Source organism: Acinonyx jubatus, chromosome B1, assembly GCF_027475565.1.
Source record: "Acinonyx jubatus isolate Ajub_Pintada_27869175 chromosome B1, VMU_Ajub_asm_v1.0, whole genome shotgun sequence".
NCBI lineage: Eukaryota > Metazoa > Chordata > Mammalia > Carnivora > Felidae > Acinonyx > Acinonyx jubatus.
Window position 1 is genome coordinate 199,495,034 of NC_069382.1, and position 17,952 is coordinate 199,512,985.

Sequence of the window (17,952 nt, forward strand, 5' to 3'; positions counted from 1 at the left end):
AAAAGCAATGATTCTCAAACTGTAACACCAAATATTTTAATAATTAATAAGTATTTACTGACTTAGACCTGGTTTTTTTAATAATTTATATTATTATTTAATCTTGAAGATTGTTAGCTATGGCTGGAACCAATTCTGTTGGCAACCAGAGCACATATGTAACTACGATGCACCCGAAACTAGCATAGTGCTACGTGGTAACCAGCTGGAATTAAAATAAAAACTTAAAAACAAAAAGAGTTCAAAAACAAAACAGAAAGACCCTGAAGGTCTTTCCTGTTCTCTTTTCTCTTTTCTCTTTTCCTATTCTCCTGTTCTGTTCTCTTTTAAGTTGCCAGACTCTGTGGCTGACAATCAGAACTTGATCTGGGAGGATGGGATAAGGTTCATCTTCTGCACAGTCCTAAAAATACATTTATCAGTTCGTGGTTTCCAAATTATGTCAATTTATAGCATATTAGTAGGAAAAAAGAAAAAAGCCGTAACGATTTAATTGGACTAATTAAATCATTATGGTTACATTACTCAGAGGTCATTAGATGACACTATAGAAGTCATTATTGGCAATTTCTGACTTCTAACTTCACTACTCTTCAAGAAATAGGCCCTAGGTGTGATAACGTCCAGAAATCTATACAGATATGACATTAAAGGGGGAAAAAAGGCAAAGAAAAAGCAAAGGATACCCAAACTCTAGATAAAATTAACATGGCAACTTGATTAATCTACTAATAGAGTCCTTTATTACAGAGCAAGTGGTTTACCTTGAGGAAGCAAATTAAAATTCCACCCTGTGCACTTGGGTGTTAATGAGGGCAGTCGCTGTCTTTGGAATCAGGGGTTTGCCACTCTGACCCAAAGAGCCCACCTCAAAGGGTGCAAGGTCAAGGCTGCTGCACCCCCGCCCTGCCATCCTACATTCAACATCCACTCTGCTTCTGTCTCCCACAGATTTGCAGATCTCACTTGAAAAAAAGGATTCTGCAACTATATCAAAAAAGCTTAAAAACCACAGGTTCCCCATGAAAAAGGAAAACAAACAAAACAAAATCGTAGAAAAACAAAAAAGATATTGAGGACACAACAACCTTCTGGCCAGAAGGAAACAACTCATCTCAGTGATGGGAGTCAGCCACCTGTGCAGGGAAGGTGACTAAGCAATCAGGCAAGTCTCAGAGCAACGTAGCCACCTGCCTGAAAAGTCCCTTTCCCGGAAGCCTCGTGGCCTTCAAACAATCTCGGTATTTCACCACAATCCCAAACCTGATCAAGTATGCCACTATCATGGCCCAAATATTATTGATTCTAAGTTCTAGGAAATGTTTACTTAATCCAGTCAAGGTAGAATATTATTCCTGTTGAGATCCCATTCGATACTGCAAACAGTATTAGGCATTAGGCTCTCAAACACTCAAAAAATATATGTTGTATACCAATTATACCTCAAGAAATGGTAAAAAAAAGATTAGTCTTTTAAGATTTCGAAACAGAAAATGGCAGCAATTCTTTCCTATGGAGATCCAGACCAGAAAATAAAATACTTGGTGTCGTAAAGTGTTAATGTGCACCAAAACCATCACACTACAGATCCAAAACACTGTGATTTAATAGAAACAAATTGCATCAGAACGTTCCGGCATGTACAAAGCTAAATAGGGTTGAAAAAATGATAATCAGGCCCAAATTAACCAAATAATTAGGCAGACATCATTCCTGACTAATACTAAACAAAATTCACAGAAAAGGAAGTTAGTTTTATAAAACGTAACACAGACTCTATGAAGGAGTAGGCAAACCAGGACAGGCCCCTTCCTGTGAATAAAGCTTTGCTGAGCACAGGCCACGGCTACGGGCTACGGCTGCCTCCCGCCCAAAGGCAGAGCTGAACCGATTAGAGACAGGAAGGCCCACCAGAGGCCCTTTACAGGAAAAGTTTGCTGACCCCTGACCTAAAGCATTAGAAATTTATGACACAACGATTCTGATATACAAGCAATTTTCCAAGGCCACCCTACAGAACCATTCAGGCCCAGTTATGAGATTCCAGCAATGTTTATAAATACAATCACTCTGCTGAGAAGAGACACAGGCACAGTCGAAGGCATTACAGAAATACAGAAAAAGCAGTGAGACCCAACATAAGACTCTGAGTTCTGAAATAATCACCTTTTTGTTTTCTTGAAAGGACAGGGCTGCATGAAGAACCCCCTCCGGCTGTAAATCACAGAAAATGACAGATGAAAGTAAGGTGACAAGCTGTTAAAATCCAGAAGGAATTTGAAAATCTTCAAAAAGCTCGATTCAGTTTTAAAACTAGAGAATGTACGAACATATTTCCACAGGCAGTGCTGAACCACCACAGCACAACGCTTTAATTTTGACACATGAAAATTATATCAACGTTCAAATACACAGATCTAAAGATGGGCCCTAAAATACCAAAGAAGCTCAAATAAAGTGCATTTAAAAAGTCAAATGAAAGACATTAGAAATCTCACATTATCTGGTCAATTAATAATCAAATATAAATTTTCACTGGAAACAATCATTAGAAATTAGTATTTCCGGCAAGTGTTTTCGTAAGGTGTGCATTCCACAGAGGAAAGGATTCTTCAGTACACAGGGCCGTGAACAGGCACATTCTCATTTTCTGCTCATGGTTCAGGCAAACATTTATGTTCGAACGAGGCAGCAATTGGGCCTCCAGTCACACCCTCTCGGCTGTCAACGCCGTGAGCAAAGGCCGTGCCACACACGCGCTGCGCTACATCGACCACACGCCGCCGGGCCCAGGTGAAGCCTGGAGTCAGCAAAAGCCACAGGAGCCTCCTCTGTGCCAGATCCAGTGCTAGAGGCCACGCTTCGGGGTCCCCATCTACTCCAGCTCCCACGGGCAACTCCAGGTCAGACAGGGCCCACCGGGGCTGGAGGAAAACCAGCGGTCAGTCTGCAGGGCAGCACCGTGCAGGGATTAGGGCCCCGTCCCCAAAGGCTTAAAGAAGAGTGGGGGGGGGGGGGGGGGGGGGCAGAGGAAGGGGTTTCCTAACGTCTGCCCTCAAGGGCAGAAACGAACTCTAAAGCCCCTACAAAGACTCGAAGATCCCATCTTGGGCCGCGACACGAGGGTCCTGGAAACACTTTCCCTACAGTTTTCGTTTCACGATGGATGAGATGGCATGTGGAGGCAGCCGGGTCAGAGTCGAGAAGCCGGCCTTAGACGCAGGCCTCGTTCTGTCACCTGACCTCTCCACACTTCCGTCTTCCTGTCTACAGCTTAGGCTTCTGAGGGACCGAAGGGCGCCCCGCTCGGCACAGGGCGGGCGGGCCGGCCGGCCGGCCGCCCGTCCGGTGAGGGAAGCCGGGCGTCGCGGGACGACCGCCGGAGAACATACCTAGGAGCTCCGCGATGCTGCCGCTGCGGCTCCGGCCACCGGGCCCATACTGCACGCCGCTCCGCTGCCCGCCGCCCGGCGCGGTCAAGGCCTGCAGGAGCTCGGGCGGGGGCGTCCTGAAGAGCTGTTGCAGGAGCTCCAGCGCCCCAGTCACGGCGTTGTGGTCTTGGTGCTGAGTGTAATGCAAGGTCAGTTCGTAAACCTGGAAACACAGGGACGAGTGTCATCAGCATGGTCTCTAAAATGTGTCGTAGGGTTCACTGCTTTTGAGTCTTATGTTAGCAAATTTGTGCCTTAATTTCTCCCCCTAGAAACGTCTCCATCACGTCTACCAACGTGGTCACGGCTTCCGTGCTGTGTTCTAAATTCCTGGCACGTTGTCCATGGTCAGATTAACTCCTTACAAAAATGAGGCACTTCCACAAGTGCCACACAGGCTAATGAAGACCTGCCTCTGCCCAACCAGCGAGCAGGAAGGGAGAAGAAAGCTCCCGTCCGTGGCAACTGCAGCTGGTCTCACAATCAATGCAAGAGGCACTGTCCTGAGCACCACGGAAAAAAAGTTTCCAAACCTTGTTTTTAATGTCTATTCATTTACTTTTGAGAGAGAGAGAAAGAGAGAGTGCGCGCACAAGCTGGGGAGGAGCAGAACGAGAGGGAGACACAGGATCTGAAGCAGGCTGCAAGCTCCAGGCTACGGGCTGTCAGCGCAGAGCCCGATGCGGGGCTCGAACCCACCAACTTCTAGGTCATGACCTGTACTGAAGTTGGATGCTTAACTGACTGAGCCACCAACCACCCCAAGAGTTTCATTTTAAAAGCATCGCATCCAATTTTCCTAGTGCTCTTAATACTATATTACGTTATATGAACACACTGCACTCTGTTACCTTTATTTCTTTTTTAATTTTAATTTAAGTTAATTTTTTTCAGTAACCTCTACACCCAACGTGGGGCTCAAACTCATGACCCCAAGATCAAGAGTCACATGCTCTTCCGACTAAGCCAGCCAGGTGCCCCTCTCTTTCCCTTTAATTAGAGTTGCCGGACAAAATACTAAGCACCCTGTCAAATTTGAATCTTAGATGAATAATTTTGCAGCATAACTCTGTCCTGTGCAATTTCAGGCATACTTACACCACAAAATTATTTACGATTTCTCTGCAATTCAAATTTAACTGGCACCCTGCGTGTTTATTTGGTGAATTGGGCAGAGCTACCTTTAATATCCTAAAAGTAATACACATTAAAAAAAAAAAAAACAGTACAGAGGGGATAAAACAAAAAGTAAATATCTCAGAGGCAGCTTCTTTTTATCATTTGTGTCTAGCTCTTCTGAGGACAGCCTCTATCACCACGGGCCTCGGGTCTACCAACTACAGTCCACGGGCCAAACCTGCCCACCACCTGTTTCTGGACAGATGGGGGGTGGGGGGTGCACAGCCACGTCTATCGTCCGTGGTGGCCCTCCTGCCGCGGTGGTAGAGCTGAACAGCTGGCCCTGCAGAGGAAGGTCGCTGCACCCTGCTCACGATAATCGGCTTCTACCTTGATTTCTGAAGCCATTTATTTTCGACAAACTTTCTATGTAAAATGAAGAAATAAGCACTTCACACTTCCTTTACTCATCTACCCCCTCCCCAATTCTGTTAGCATCATTACTTCATACTATTATTATTATTAATTATTTAAAATGTTTATTTATTTTGAGATAGATAAAGACAGCGCAAGCAGGGGAGGGGCAGAGAGAGGGAGAGAGAATCCCACGCAGTCTCTGTGCTGCCAGTACAGAACCCAACGTGGGGCTCAATCCCATGAACCGTGAGATCATGACCTGAGCCGAAGTTGGACGCTTAATCGACTGAGCCACCCAGGCGCCCCTCGGTACTTCATACTAAGATTTATACCATTTACATACTATGTAACACTATTTAAATCATATGTGCTTCGCCTAGAAGTTGAGTCTAAAAATGGAATGAAGGGGTACCTGGGTGGCTCGGTCAGTTAAGCGTCCAACTCTTGATTTTGGCTCAGGTCATGATCTCACGGTTGTGAGTTCAAGCCCTGTGTCGGGCTCTGTGCTGACAGCTGGAGCCTGGAGCCTGCTTCAGATTCTGTCTCCCTCTCTCTGCCCCTCCCCCACTCATGCTCTGTCTCCCTCTCAAAAATAAATTAACGCAAATAAATATTAAAACTCCAGCATGGGGGCGCCTGGGTGGCGCAGTCGGTTAAGCATCCGACTTCAGCCAGGTCACGATCTCGCGGTCCGTGAGTTCGAGCCCCGCGTCAGGCTCTGAGCTGATGGCTCAGAGCCTGGAGCCTGTTTCCGATTCTGTGTCTCCCTCTCTCTCTGCCCCTCCCCTGTTCATGCTCTGTCTCTCTCTGTCCCAAAAATAAATAAACGTTGGAAAAAAAAAAAAAATTAAAAAAAAAAAAAACAAAAAAACTCCAGCATGTATCTTATCATGTGTACATACACACTATTTACTGCAAAGGCCGTTCGTGTGACCGGACCCAAAAAGAAACATTTCATTTTTACTAGTGCTGTGTCACTTAAAAGAAAATGTCCCAAAGATAATAAACAGATTCTCTTTTCTCATAATCCAAGATTTGCTTAAAATTAGTTGACACTGGAATTTGCTTCGTAATTGGAGCATAACACCCTTTAATGAATCTTCCTGGTTCTCCTAGAACTGCTCTTCACTGCTCTTTCCCCTCCTTGTAAATACATACACGCGCCTTTTTCCCAGCTTCTTAATCCTGACATTCGCTGTGGGCAGTTTCGTGGAGCTCCTCCAACCCCCGTTCCCAATCTGGATGGTGTGCTGCTCACCAGTCCCTCCTACAATACTTCTACCACATTTCTGGGTTGTTAGGTCTTGGCTTATGGATTTCAGGCTTTCCTCTTTTTTTGTAGCTATTTCTCATTTTGCTGGAATACACCTTCCAATAAGTTTTTCAAAAAGCATACAATGATAAGCAAACTAAGTTCTTGCATATCTAAAAGTATCCAGGGGGCCTGGGTGGCTCAGTTAAGCGTCCAACTCTTGATTTTGGCTCAAGTCATGATCTTAAGGTTCTTAAGATCAAGCCCTGCATCAGGCTCTGATCTGACAGTATGGAGCCTGCTTGGGATTCTCTCTCTCTCTCCCTCTCTCTCTGACCCTCCCCGACTCCTGCGTGAGCTTTCTCTATCAAAATAAACAAACTTTAAATAAAAAAATTTTTTAAAGTATCTATATTTTGCCCACACTTACTTTACAGTTTATAATTTAGCCAGGCTCAGGATTACTTTAAGTTCTATTTAAATATACCGTAGTTAGCTAAATTACATTGGCAGAGTTGAACTTCTTACTCAAAACAATTTAAGTCAGAATGGCTATCAGCCAAAAGAAAATGGATTAAAATATGATTTAGAGATAATCGTGTCTTGCATGCTCGTTCAGTGCTGTGCAGTATCATTTGCTCACTTTGGAGAAAAGTCACCATTAAGAAAATGAGTACTTAAGCACCGCACCCCATACCCTTCACTTGGTCCTCCCAGGATTACTGCTGCCCCAGTCTGACGTAGTTTCCAACATCCCTCTAGCCTCACACGACTTTCACCAGCGCCCCTGCTAATCGGCGAGGAGCCCTGAGACCTCGTGGGACCCACATCGGTTCCCATCTGCACACGCATGCTCACTCCTTGGACTTGGCAAAGGCTGTAGTCTCTGCCTATAAACTTCTCCCACCTCCAGGCGTCTGGTCAAATCCTACCCACCATCAGCATCAGCTCTTAACCAAGCCTCTCAGGCACGCCTCCCTGACCTTGGTCATGCAGGGGCCTCCTCACTTGTGCTTCCACAGCACCCCGAACCCACCGCCTCACCACGCCGTCTAGTGATTATTGGCTTGCTTCTCCCAGTAGACTAATGATCTCCAAGGTTTCTTGACCAAGCAGGATTTCTTTAAACATCAGAAAAAAATTCTGAGTATGGAACTGCAGTACTTACGTATTTATTTTAAAATATTATACGAGTACTTACAGAGCTCAGATATCATGCACATCATAAAATGTGTACTGAATCTGACAAGACTCTAGCTGGTTATCAATTTATAGGAAATACAGAAAACAAATATGTTCACTTACAAAACTGTAACAATCAGACGGCCAGGACTGCCACCGGACAATGTGTCCCTTCAACAAATGGACTCATGATGGAAGTGACCATCAGACCAAAGAGAGTCACGGTCCTTGTCAGCCAATCTCACTTGCATACTGACTCCAAAAGAATAAAGTAAACAACTGACAGGATGAGTGGATAACTGATGTTAAGGAAATGTTCTTTTCTTTTTAGGTGTGACCATGGCATTGTCATTAAGTTGCAAAAACAAAGAAGGATACGTACTGGTATACTTCAAGATACAATGATTGGAATTTGCTTCAAAATAATGCAAAAAAAGGGATAATGAGAGAACCATAATTGACCCTGAGTTTATAATTATTAACACAGGCGATAATTACTAAAGGCTATTCCACCTGCGTTTGTATGTCTGGAAATCACCATAATAAAACGTCAAACAAGCAAGATAAGAACGAAATAACCATTTTTTAAATGTATCATTACCTCTAGAAAACCTGTTTTACTCACTAAAACATTCAGTAATGGTTTTTTGAGAGGGCAATATGTAATCGTCCTATCTCCTGAGAACGTCATTACTGATATTCTAGAAGACAGCAGAAGGACGGCTGGTTGGAGTGAACTGTCAGACCCCAAACTTTGTTAGAGCCTGCTCCTTCTCAGTTATTTTTCATTAACCAGCACTCCCAGGGCCTTACCATGCACCAGGAAATATTCTAAGCACTTTACAAATATTACCTAACTCAATGCCTAAATCATTAAAGCATTACCTTTGAGTCATCAATTCTATGCAAGAATTATTTTAAGCCACTTAAAATTTTGTACCCTACAAAGTTTAGGTAAGGGACACAACTCATAAGTCCACTTGGCCCAAATAAATACCTATGAACTACAACGTCATCGATATGTGGAAAGCAGAAAACAGAACCAAGGCACCCCTCTCAAGACCCCAGGTTGTATGCCTCGACTCCTATATACACCATATGACCATGTGACTTACAGGAAAGGTAAGGGCTTCAGTAGCATCCAGTACACGAAATATGGTGAAAACCCTAACGTGTTAAGCCAAGCTTATGAAATTGCTTGAAACGCAGCCACACTCAAGGTTAACAAAATAACCTGGATGAGCACACCACAAAGAATGAAGTCAACTGCTGAAGTCAGCTGCTGATCACATCGTATCAGAATGTATACAGGGTTTCTCTATACTGCAAAGAGAAGTTTCAACATATTGTTCCTATGCCCCAGGGGACCATGTTCCTAACTCCCCGGGTAGAGAGACCAGTACACCAGACCACGGGTTCCGGGGCAGAGACCACACCGAAAGAGCTCACCACTGCATCCCCAGCACCTGCCCTAGTGCCAAGCACACAGTGGATGCTCAATAAATACTTACTGTACGAATGAGCACATTTCATGAGTCCTGGCTTTACAAACAGGGTACGGCATTCTCGGTAGCCTCATGAGAGATTACCTTCATGCAGGGAATGTGCCATACAGAGGTCACACAGCTAGGGGTCGTGACCTAGGATCGGAACCAGGTGGCCCAGCTGCAGAGACTATTAATCCTCGGCTCTGCCATTTCTCTTCCAAATTATTTGATTCTCTGAATGTCATTTATATACGGGCACTAGAGTGTGCCACGTGGCTCCTACCTGGATGAGCTGCTCAGTTGAGGGACAGACTTCCATTTCTTTCCGTGTCACCCCAAAGCTGCCTTTCAGGCTCGTGTCCTTGACCTGCTGCTGCAGCAAGGGCACCAAATACCTCAACGTGAGCAGCACTCCGAGAATCAGGAGGGTAGAGTGTTCGTCCTCAACAGGAACCAGCAAGCCTAGAAAGGCAGCAATAAGATTTCTTATCATCATCTGCTTGGAGATTCAGCTTCGCTTGTTTAAAAGAAGAGATCCACAGGAGAACCATATTACGAGTTGGCGGCGAGGAATCAAGATGGACAAACACTACTGTGGAAAAACACACAGGTATCTCATCTTCAGGCCAAACTCCGGGAGTGGCTTTAAAGGAGCAGCTTTACGTCCTGGGCTGAGCGAGGCCCGTTAGAGTGAGTCTGGCTGCACCTGAAAGGCAGGCAGTTCTTTCGTATCTAATGTCCACACGGCCCCCTCAGCGCTGGCTAGCGTTGATTTCCACAACCACCCCAAGTACAGGAGAACCCGGGAGCAGACCCACACCTGCACGGGGAGCCTGCGAGAGGCCTCAGGGACTCACTATGCTCCTTGCTGGCACGTACAGTGTGCAGTCTGCGGCACGAGGGCCAGGCCAGGTGCGCGGGGTGGCACGCTGCCTCACAGCCACTGCCCTGCGAGCTGTCCTGGGCACAGAGAAGGGGCCCTTTCCTAGTCATCACAAAGGCCCGACGTGGGCTCACGGCAGCCTCCCTCCCCATAGCTCCCATTCAGTGGTCAGCCGGTGCCAAAGGGCCTGGGCTGGGAGATGAGGGGTGCCCGATTTTAAAGAATTTAAAAGCTCTGTCTCAGGGGGTGCCTGGGTGGCTTAGTTGGTTGAACGTCCAACTCCTGGTTTGGGTTGAGAGTCGTGGCATCCAGTCCTGCACGAGGCTCTGCGATGAGTGTGGAACCTGCTTAAGATTCTCCCTCCCTATCCCTCAGCCCCTCCCACTGCACACACGCTCTAATTAAAAAAAAAAAAAAAAAAAGAAGAAGAAGAAAAAAAAAAGCTCTGTGTCAGGCAAATGCGAGAGACTGTGCCACACGGTGGGGAAAATCCCAACCACGCTGCATCTTACCCAGGAGTACGTTCAGTAGCCAGCTATAGAAGTACTGCGTCCTTCTGGAGTGCTGGCAGATGGTCACTGCTGAGCCAGCTGCAGTACGCCGAATGGTAGGCGAGCTTGACTTCAGATTCGCTATGAAAGCCTTCAATAGAACCTAGGGAAACACAAATCCAAGTAGATAAAAGACCAAACTCCTATGAAGCTTATCATTTTATTTCAGAAAACGTACTCCAAATTCTCACAGAGTGTAGGTTGTAAACAAACGGACTTTCCCGTAGCATCCCAAATTCGGGACGTTCCAGAGCAGTCTGCAAACATGCAGTCTACTTACTTCCCTATAAACTGTTAAGTAGGGACCTTGTTCAGGACGTACGTCCTGTACCCAAGAGTGAACACCTGAGCTTCTGGAAAAGGTGTGCCCACGGCATTTGGGTACAGGGTCAGCAAATGACACTGGAAAATAAAGGCAGTAAAAAACAACGACAACAACAACGAAAATGAAAATGACAAAGTCAAGGAGAAGAGAGTAGTCACCAACTAGAGCCATGTCCTAGCCTGAGGGACGGCTTGCAGTTGTGCTGCTAGTGTCACCGGGAGGTGCTTCCTAGCCTGCAACACCCGCGAACAAGCTGGACTGCAGCAGCACAGTGCCCGCGGGTGCTTCCTAAGGAGCAGGAGAAGACGCCTTGGTCTCTGAAGCAACAGGCTGACCCAAAGGAGATGGTGCTAGAACACCAATGGTGGCCATGTAAGTCTTAACAAAAATATCCAAAAAAGGCGTGATCACCTACTTTCACGAGTTTGGAAACTATCTTACGTAAGAACCAGGTAACAATTAAAAGCACAACAAAGAGTTACAGCTAACAAACCAAAAAAGATAAAATGTCATCCTAAAAATACTCGACCCCGAAGGAAGCAGGCTCACAGAGGGAAAGCAGGCTCACCATCCATCACCTCGGAAAGCTCACCAGGGGACAAGTCCCCACCATACACCTGCTTCCAATCAGCTTTTTAGAGTCTCACTCAAATCTAAATGCACAAGTGCCAACGTAACAGAGAAAGACCAGAACAGAGGAAGTCAGAAGAAACAGAAGTCAAAAAAAGTTGTCAAGAAAATTGTAATCCATCCTCAGAAAGAGAAGAGTATATTCATGAAGCAGGAAGAGGATGCCAGAAAACATAATCATTCTGAACACAAGGAGCTCTTAGATATTAACGAACACAACAGAAGGGTTTGAGATGGACGTCTAGAAAGTACAGAAAAAAGAAAAGGAAAACAGAAATAAGAGATGACACAAAATTCCATCAAAACAAGGAAGTATGCCTAGAAAGGTAAAGGTATGGCATCCAGAAATCAGGCGTCCAAAAGGAAAGCAGCAAAAACGATTCCTAGGATGACAGCAAAGAAAAGTCTGAAGATACAACTGCACCTCAGGCCTAAAGAGCATCCGGACCAGACTGAGGCAGACAGCTGGAGAATTCTAGGTCAGAGGACTCCGGTGGAGAAAATGGACCCAATACATGGTCTGCCATGTGCAGAATTGCACTGAGACACATTTTACAAAGCTGTTGGAAAGTATGAGAAGATATCAATGGCCAAAGAATAACAAGCAAAATAAAAAAGAGGCAATTATTAACTCCCAAAAAACCAAAAAGTTCTACAAAGAAATAGAATCATAGCACGGAACATTGTTGTGACTATTACTTGGGCATGAAATGCCACGCTGAATACTAACGTAACTATAGTAAGAAGATGGGAGCCAGTTAGAACTAAATTTATCACTCATTTAAAAACAAAACAAACAAACAAAAAAAACCAAGCCACCTAGCTGTATATTGCTACGATATATATGCTATATAGCATGTTATCTAGAAATGTGGATGGAAATGCCAAAAGAAACACTAACAAAGGAATGGCCCACAAAAAGGAGGAAGTCAAGAATCCTCATGTGGCAGGGTCACAATTTCTGGTCATTAAAAATAAAACACAGGGGCAGCTGGGTGGCTCAGTCGGTTAGGAGTCCAGCTCCTGGTTTCGGCTCAGGTCGTGATCTCACGGTTTGTGAGTTCAAGCCCCACATCGGGCCCTGTGCTGATGGTATGGAGCCGCCCTGGGATTCTTTGTCTCCCTCATTCTCTCTCTCTGCCCCTCCCAGGCTCACTCTCTCGGTCTCTCTCTCAAAAATAAATAAACAAACTTAAAAAAAATTTAAACTAAATAAAACACAAACGTGAGTGTGGAGGCTGCTTATTTTGCTTGTTGGGCACAGAACAGAGGTCAAGTGGTCCCCACTGGCTGCAGGGGACCATCAGTGAGCTTTCTCCTGCCTGCACTTCTGGGACAGTCACCTCTCCCCAGCTAGGTTAAGGAGTCCCCCTAATATACCAAGAACCAATCTGTTCTAGAAAACCACCTTCTGAATTTGCATCTATAAACCATCTCCTTACTTAACTCTACCCCACAATAAGAAAGCAGAAATAGAAAGAAGCTGTCTGTGTGCCTCGAAATAATTAAAAACATGGGGCGCCTGGGTGGCGCAGTCGGTTAAGCGTCCGACTTCAGCCAGGTCACGATCTCGCGGTCCGGGAGTTCGAGCCCCGCGTCAGGCTCTGGGCTAATGGCTCAGAGCCTGGAGCCTGTTTCCGATTCTGTGTCTCCCTCTCTCTCTGCCCCTCCCCCGTTCATACTGTGTCTCTCTCTGTCCCAAAAATAAATAAACGTTGAAAAAATAAATAAATAAATAAGAAATAATTAAAAACATTTTAACTTAAATTATGAAGCACAATATAACTCAAGACGTGCTCTCACACGATGGCCTGTCCAAAAAGCCCACAAGACTCATTCACATTTGTGACTTACAGTGATAATCGTACCTTAATTTCATTGTCATTTGCAAAATTGCCAAAAGAAGCCATAATTTTAGGTACAGCTGCAGCCAAGGTCTCCTGAACAGATTCCTCGGGTCTCTTGCTTATTCGAGTCAGGCAAGGCAAAAGGTTTACCAAGTAAGGCCTGCATGTATGAAAGGAACATGAGTTATTCTTCCAGGTCTACTTTACTGAGGAATAGAAACAATTAGTTTAGTACCTGTTAGGGAAGAGCCAGTTTTCATATGCAAAACAGTCCTTAACAGAAAGTAGACAAAAAGATCAGGGGGGCTAAATGCACACCAAGTTCCAATGTTGGGAGACGTTCATCCTTCATTTCTCTGTAATCACATAGGACTCTCACCTTGTTTGAAAAACCGTTCGTAGTAAATTATAACAGTGAAGTATTCATATTTTAAATCAGAAAATAATAGGTAACAAAAGTTAAGAAATGAAACATTTTCTTGGAAAAGGAGCTTTGCAAGGAAATATTTTTAAGTGTTCAAACTAAATACGGTCTTCGAGATAAGACGTGGCCCTCCAGAGAGGAAAAGCAGACCGTGCAGGGTGCAGGAGAAGGGAGTCACTGGACAGCAGAGCGGAAACCACAGGAGACCCCTCACAAACACGCGCCCAATGTGAACAGGCGCCCTCTGGTGGCGGAGAAGAGCAGGCCTACACCTGGGACTAAGGGACTATTTTGCCTGAAAAAAATAAACCAGCCACAAGGAACAAAGAAACGTGCAAAGAAGCAACATCAGGCCAATGTGTTAACAGACAGTGGCCGAGATGGTAGTCAGTGGAGGCAAGATCTCCCCGAGTAAGGAGTCCGGATTTTATCTCAACAGCTCTGGGAAATGACTTTCAGTAGAAAGTTTAAGTAAGGAAATGACATGACCCGATCACATTTTTTAAGGTCACCTGGGCTGCTGTGTGGAGAACTTGGGATGTGCTGCTTCAAAGATATAAAAAAAATTTCAAAATATGGATAGTAAAAGAAAAAAGTTGCATAAAAAGAAATTTCCTTAGTGATGTATCTCCACAGCCACATAGGATTCTTGTTCAACTCAAAATCAGTGGGATAAATCGTGGTTTCCCACTAACAGTGAGGGTCGGGGCCCCTGCACCGGTTCCTCCGGGACGCAGCCCAGGGCCTCTGGACATCGGTCTTGCTGGTTAAGGAGAAGAAGGCACAGATTAAAAACCAGGGACTTCTTTTGATTCTCAATCCACTGGGGACAGACTGTTGCCACTAGTCAAACTTTATTCAGTTTAACACTCACAGTTCGAACCCATATGAGAGACAAAGGCATATTTCTAGAGAATTCCTACGGCAAGCAATGATGAGACCGGTTCTCAACCTTCAACCACATGATGAGCATCTGCTCGGCGACGAGCACGTGCACACACGGTCACCGGGGCCGTGCTGCCACAGAGGACACACAGGGAAGACCCCGCTATCCTGGGGGGCGTGCCTCTGTCTCTTGGGGGCGTGGGTGGACAGAAAATGAACACGCACACCGACAGTGTCCCAGAGTGCTTCTGAGAAGTGCTATGATGAGAACAGAAGCAGGAAACACCGGCCACGACGTGGAAGGCAGTGGTGGACAGCGTTAGCCGGAGCTCAGGGAAGACACTTGAGCTGAGAGGTACAGAATCCACAGGAGCTGGCCCCCCACCAACGCACAGCGCTAATAGGCCAGAGCGCGCCGCCTACCTGCATTTCTGAGGCCGAACCAGGTGAGCCAGCTCCGCAAACCTCCACAGGGCAGCACGCAGGCTCCGGGGAGCGCCATTCTGAGGAGGGGGGGGGGCGGGGAGAGTGACACGTTACATTTCAGAGTCAGGGACACTATGCACCAAAGGGTCCTCACAGACACAAGAGCATCTGTTTATTGCTTATTTCTACGTTTTAGAGACAAGGCCACGCACAAGCGTAACCACTGCAGAAACGTCGCGGCCGAGGGGCTTCACTCACACAGATACAGAAACTAATTCTCATCTCCTCTCATAAATAATGAAATAATGAAGAGCAACCTTGCAAAGAAAAATAAAACAGTGAAGTCTGCTTTACCAAACAGCATTTCCTTCTCACATTCCCACTTATTAAATAAAAGACAAGAGTTCACGTCTACCGCTCCATGCAGTGACACAGTTACCACTTCCTTCAGTAAGAGAAAACAAAAGCCTACCTTTTTGATTTCCTTATAGAGTTCAAGCTGTAACCGCGGAAGATTCGAGTCCATCAGCGCCTGCAACGGAACACAAGAGAGCTGGTCGCAGAAGGCTCATTCCACCAGCAGCCCGGAAGAAAACTAAAAGGCAATTAAAATTTCACTTCGGGGGCAAAGTAGAACAGAAAAGCAACGAAACCAAGAGCCTGCTCGTTAAGAAAGAGGCACATATATTTGGGAAGATACTGAATAAACTAGACACAGGTCATTCACTTGAAAAAAAACACAGAAGCAAAAGAATTCAACTTGATCTATAATCAAATACTACATAATACTGAGGTTAAATGGTAGATGGTTCAAATTCATTCTAATGCTCTTATATCAAACCCTTTATAGGTCTTCAGCAAGAGAAAACACCTGAAAGGTTTTTCTTCATTAAAGTGCATTCTGCTAGATGAACCAACATTAGCAATGGCCTGAATGAGGTCTGTGGTGCCAGCAGGGCAGGGAGTCCACTTGGAAGATGAGAGCCCCTCGCTCGACGTGGGAACACACGTCTTGGCGGGCACAGAGCCCTTGTCCTTTCCCAAGGTCCTCCCTGGACGCATGGGTGCTTCCAGCCCCATGGCTCAGAACCCACAGCCAGCGAGGAGCCTCGTGCTCCTCACAACACATTTCTCGCCCCCATCCCTGCTCACTTAGGGGCCAAACCAAAACTAATGGCCACGAGGTCAACTTCAACCCAGTGAGAATGGCTGAGAGCCACCACCAGCTTGCCCGCACAAAGCCCACATCAGAGAGGGCTTCTCGGGATGGAAGGGAAGGAAAGAGTCCTGGCCCCCACTCTTGCCCTGGGAACCCTCTCCTCTGAAACGGTGCTGCCGATGGCCTGTCCACCAAGAAGACAGCAGAGACATAACCAAGCCTCAAACCAAGCTTCTCTCATGTGATACACAGCATATGATGGCTACAACCTGAGCTGGTCTGAGTAAAACTCAGGTGACTCACCTACTGGTTCGGTGAGCTTTAAAGTCAAAAGCAGAGCTCCATTTGGGGAGGTTCCAAAGTATAACAAGATCTCAGAAATGTTTCTTTTAATTCTTTTTTTTAACGCTTATTATTTATTTTTTGAGAGAGAGAGAGAGAGAGAGCAGGGAAGGGGAAAAGAGAGAAGGAGACACAGAATCTGAAGCAGGCTCCAGGCTCTACACTGTCAGCACAGAGCCCGATGAGGGCCTCAAGCTCACGAACCGCAAGATCATGACCTGAGCAGAAGTCGGACACTTAACCAACTGAGCCACCCAGGCACCCCAATATCTCAGAAATTTTTAAATCCTAATCCTTCCATTTCAGCTTCTACTAAAAATCCTTAAATGAACACACCAAAACAGACATATATTAAGGCACTACTTGCAAATAAAACCAGAAGGTATATCCCAAGTTTTATTTCACGTTATGTTTTATAAGCTAATCTCAAATTTAGTTTGTAACAAGAGAAAACAAACCCTCAAACCCCTAATAGCACAGAATCAGGGTTCCCAGACCCTGGGGACAGCAATCTGACCCTTCCCTGCTCCTGAACCTTCCACACTGAAGCAGACATACCCGCTCAGCTGCCAAATCGAGCCTGTGACAGCCCGCCTCTGCCTCCTCGCTCACGCTCCCGGGGCCACCGTCCTGGCCCAGACCTCACTCTCCCAGGCCTGGACTACTCAACCTCCCACGTGGATCCTCAGTGCCCAGGTCCCTCTCCCCTCCAAGGCAGGCACACACTGTCACAAGGCTACTCTTCCAAAATAAAGCTCCCCGCCGACCACGTCGAAAATCTGAGAGCTCCTCATCCTCTACCAAATGAAGTACAAACCCTCGGAACTGGCCCTCAACACCCCCGTTCTCCGATGACACACACTGGAGCCACCCTCCTCTGAGAGCCTACAGAGGCTTCCTGGGCCTCCTAGAGGCAGCTGTGCAGTGGTCAAGAAGCCCCCCATCTCCTCACTCACCACCACCTCCAGGAAGCCTTCTCTGCCTCCCCAGACGAAGTCACCTCGAGCTGCTGCCTGCCATGAGGAGTTGCCGACGTCTCTCAGAACTTAGAGTCTGTGCCATGTACTGAACTATTTCTGTAAAAAGAGGCTTCTCCACCTGAGACTGAAAGTCACGAGGCAGGAGCATGCTGTTGGGCCACGCCGGGCATTTTCCTACATAAATGAAAAGCACCACGCATCCCACTGCTTAGGCCATGCTGAGCCCGGTCCTCATGAGAAGCACAGCAATACTCAACAGAAGACCAAAGCCCAGGACGTGACTCCCGGTGACGGTGTCTGTGTTCCTGCCTTCCTGACACCGAGCCGAGGGGTCGTCCGCGGGCTCCCAAGCCTGTCCTTCCTCTGCCGCAATGACAGCAAATCAAGCCAGACCTGGTCCCGTCCCAGCCTGCTGAACCTGCAGACCAGAGCATCTGGGGAGGCACGGATCTGACTGCAGCCAAACCTCACCATGCCGACTGTAAGCAGAAAGAAGTTGAGAGAGGCTGACCTCGTCTTAACGTCCAGGGACATAACAGGAAATCTTTGAACCTCTGCCCTGGGAGGCCTGACACAGAGGAAATGGGACAAAAGTAGGGAGGTGGCCAGGCC

The 17,952-nt window shown here is 46.3% G+C and overlaps 1 protein-coding gene across 3 annotated transcripts in view; it reads right to left on the minus strand.

Moving 5' to 3' along the window:
* The window catches only part of HTT (huntingtin), a 145,984-nt gene that overhangs the window by 102,122 nt on the left and 25,910 nt on the right, over window positions 1-17,952 (minus strand). For 2 of the 3 annotated variants that reach the window (XM_027071023.2, XM_027071126.2), the window contains exons 4-10: window positions 15,332-15,391; window positions 14,857-14,936; window positions 13,146-13,284; window positions 10,284-10,425; window positions 9,172-9,350; window positions 3,393-3,594; window positions 2,167-2,214 (exon numbers count right to left, since the gene is read on the minus strand). In XM_027071023.2, the coding sequence (XP_026926824.2) occupies window positions 2,167-2,214; window positions 3,393-3,594; window positions 9,172-9,350; window positions 10,284-10,425; window positions 13,146-13,284; window positions 14,857-14,936; window positions 15,332-15,391 (850 nt within the window). The remainder of the gene's footprint in view (window positions 1-2,166; window positions 2,215-3,392; window positions 3,595-9,171; window positions 9,351-10,283; window positions 10,426-13,145; window positions 13,285-14,856; window positions 14,937-15,331; window positions 15,392-17,952) is intronic. The other variant, XM_027071080.2, reaches the window with a different exon arrangement.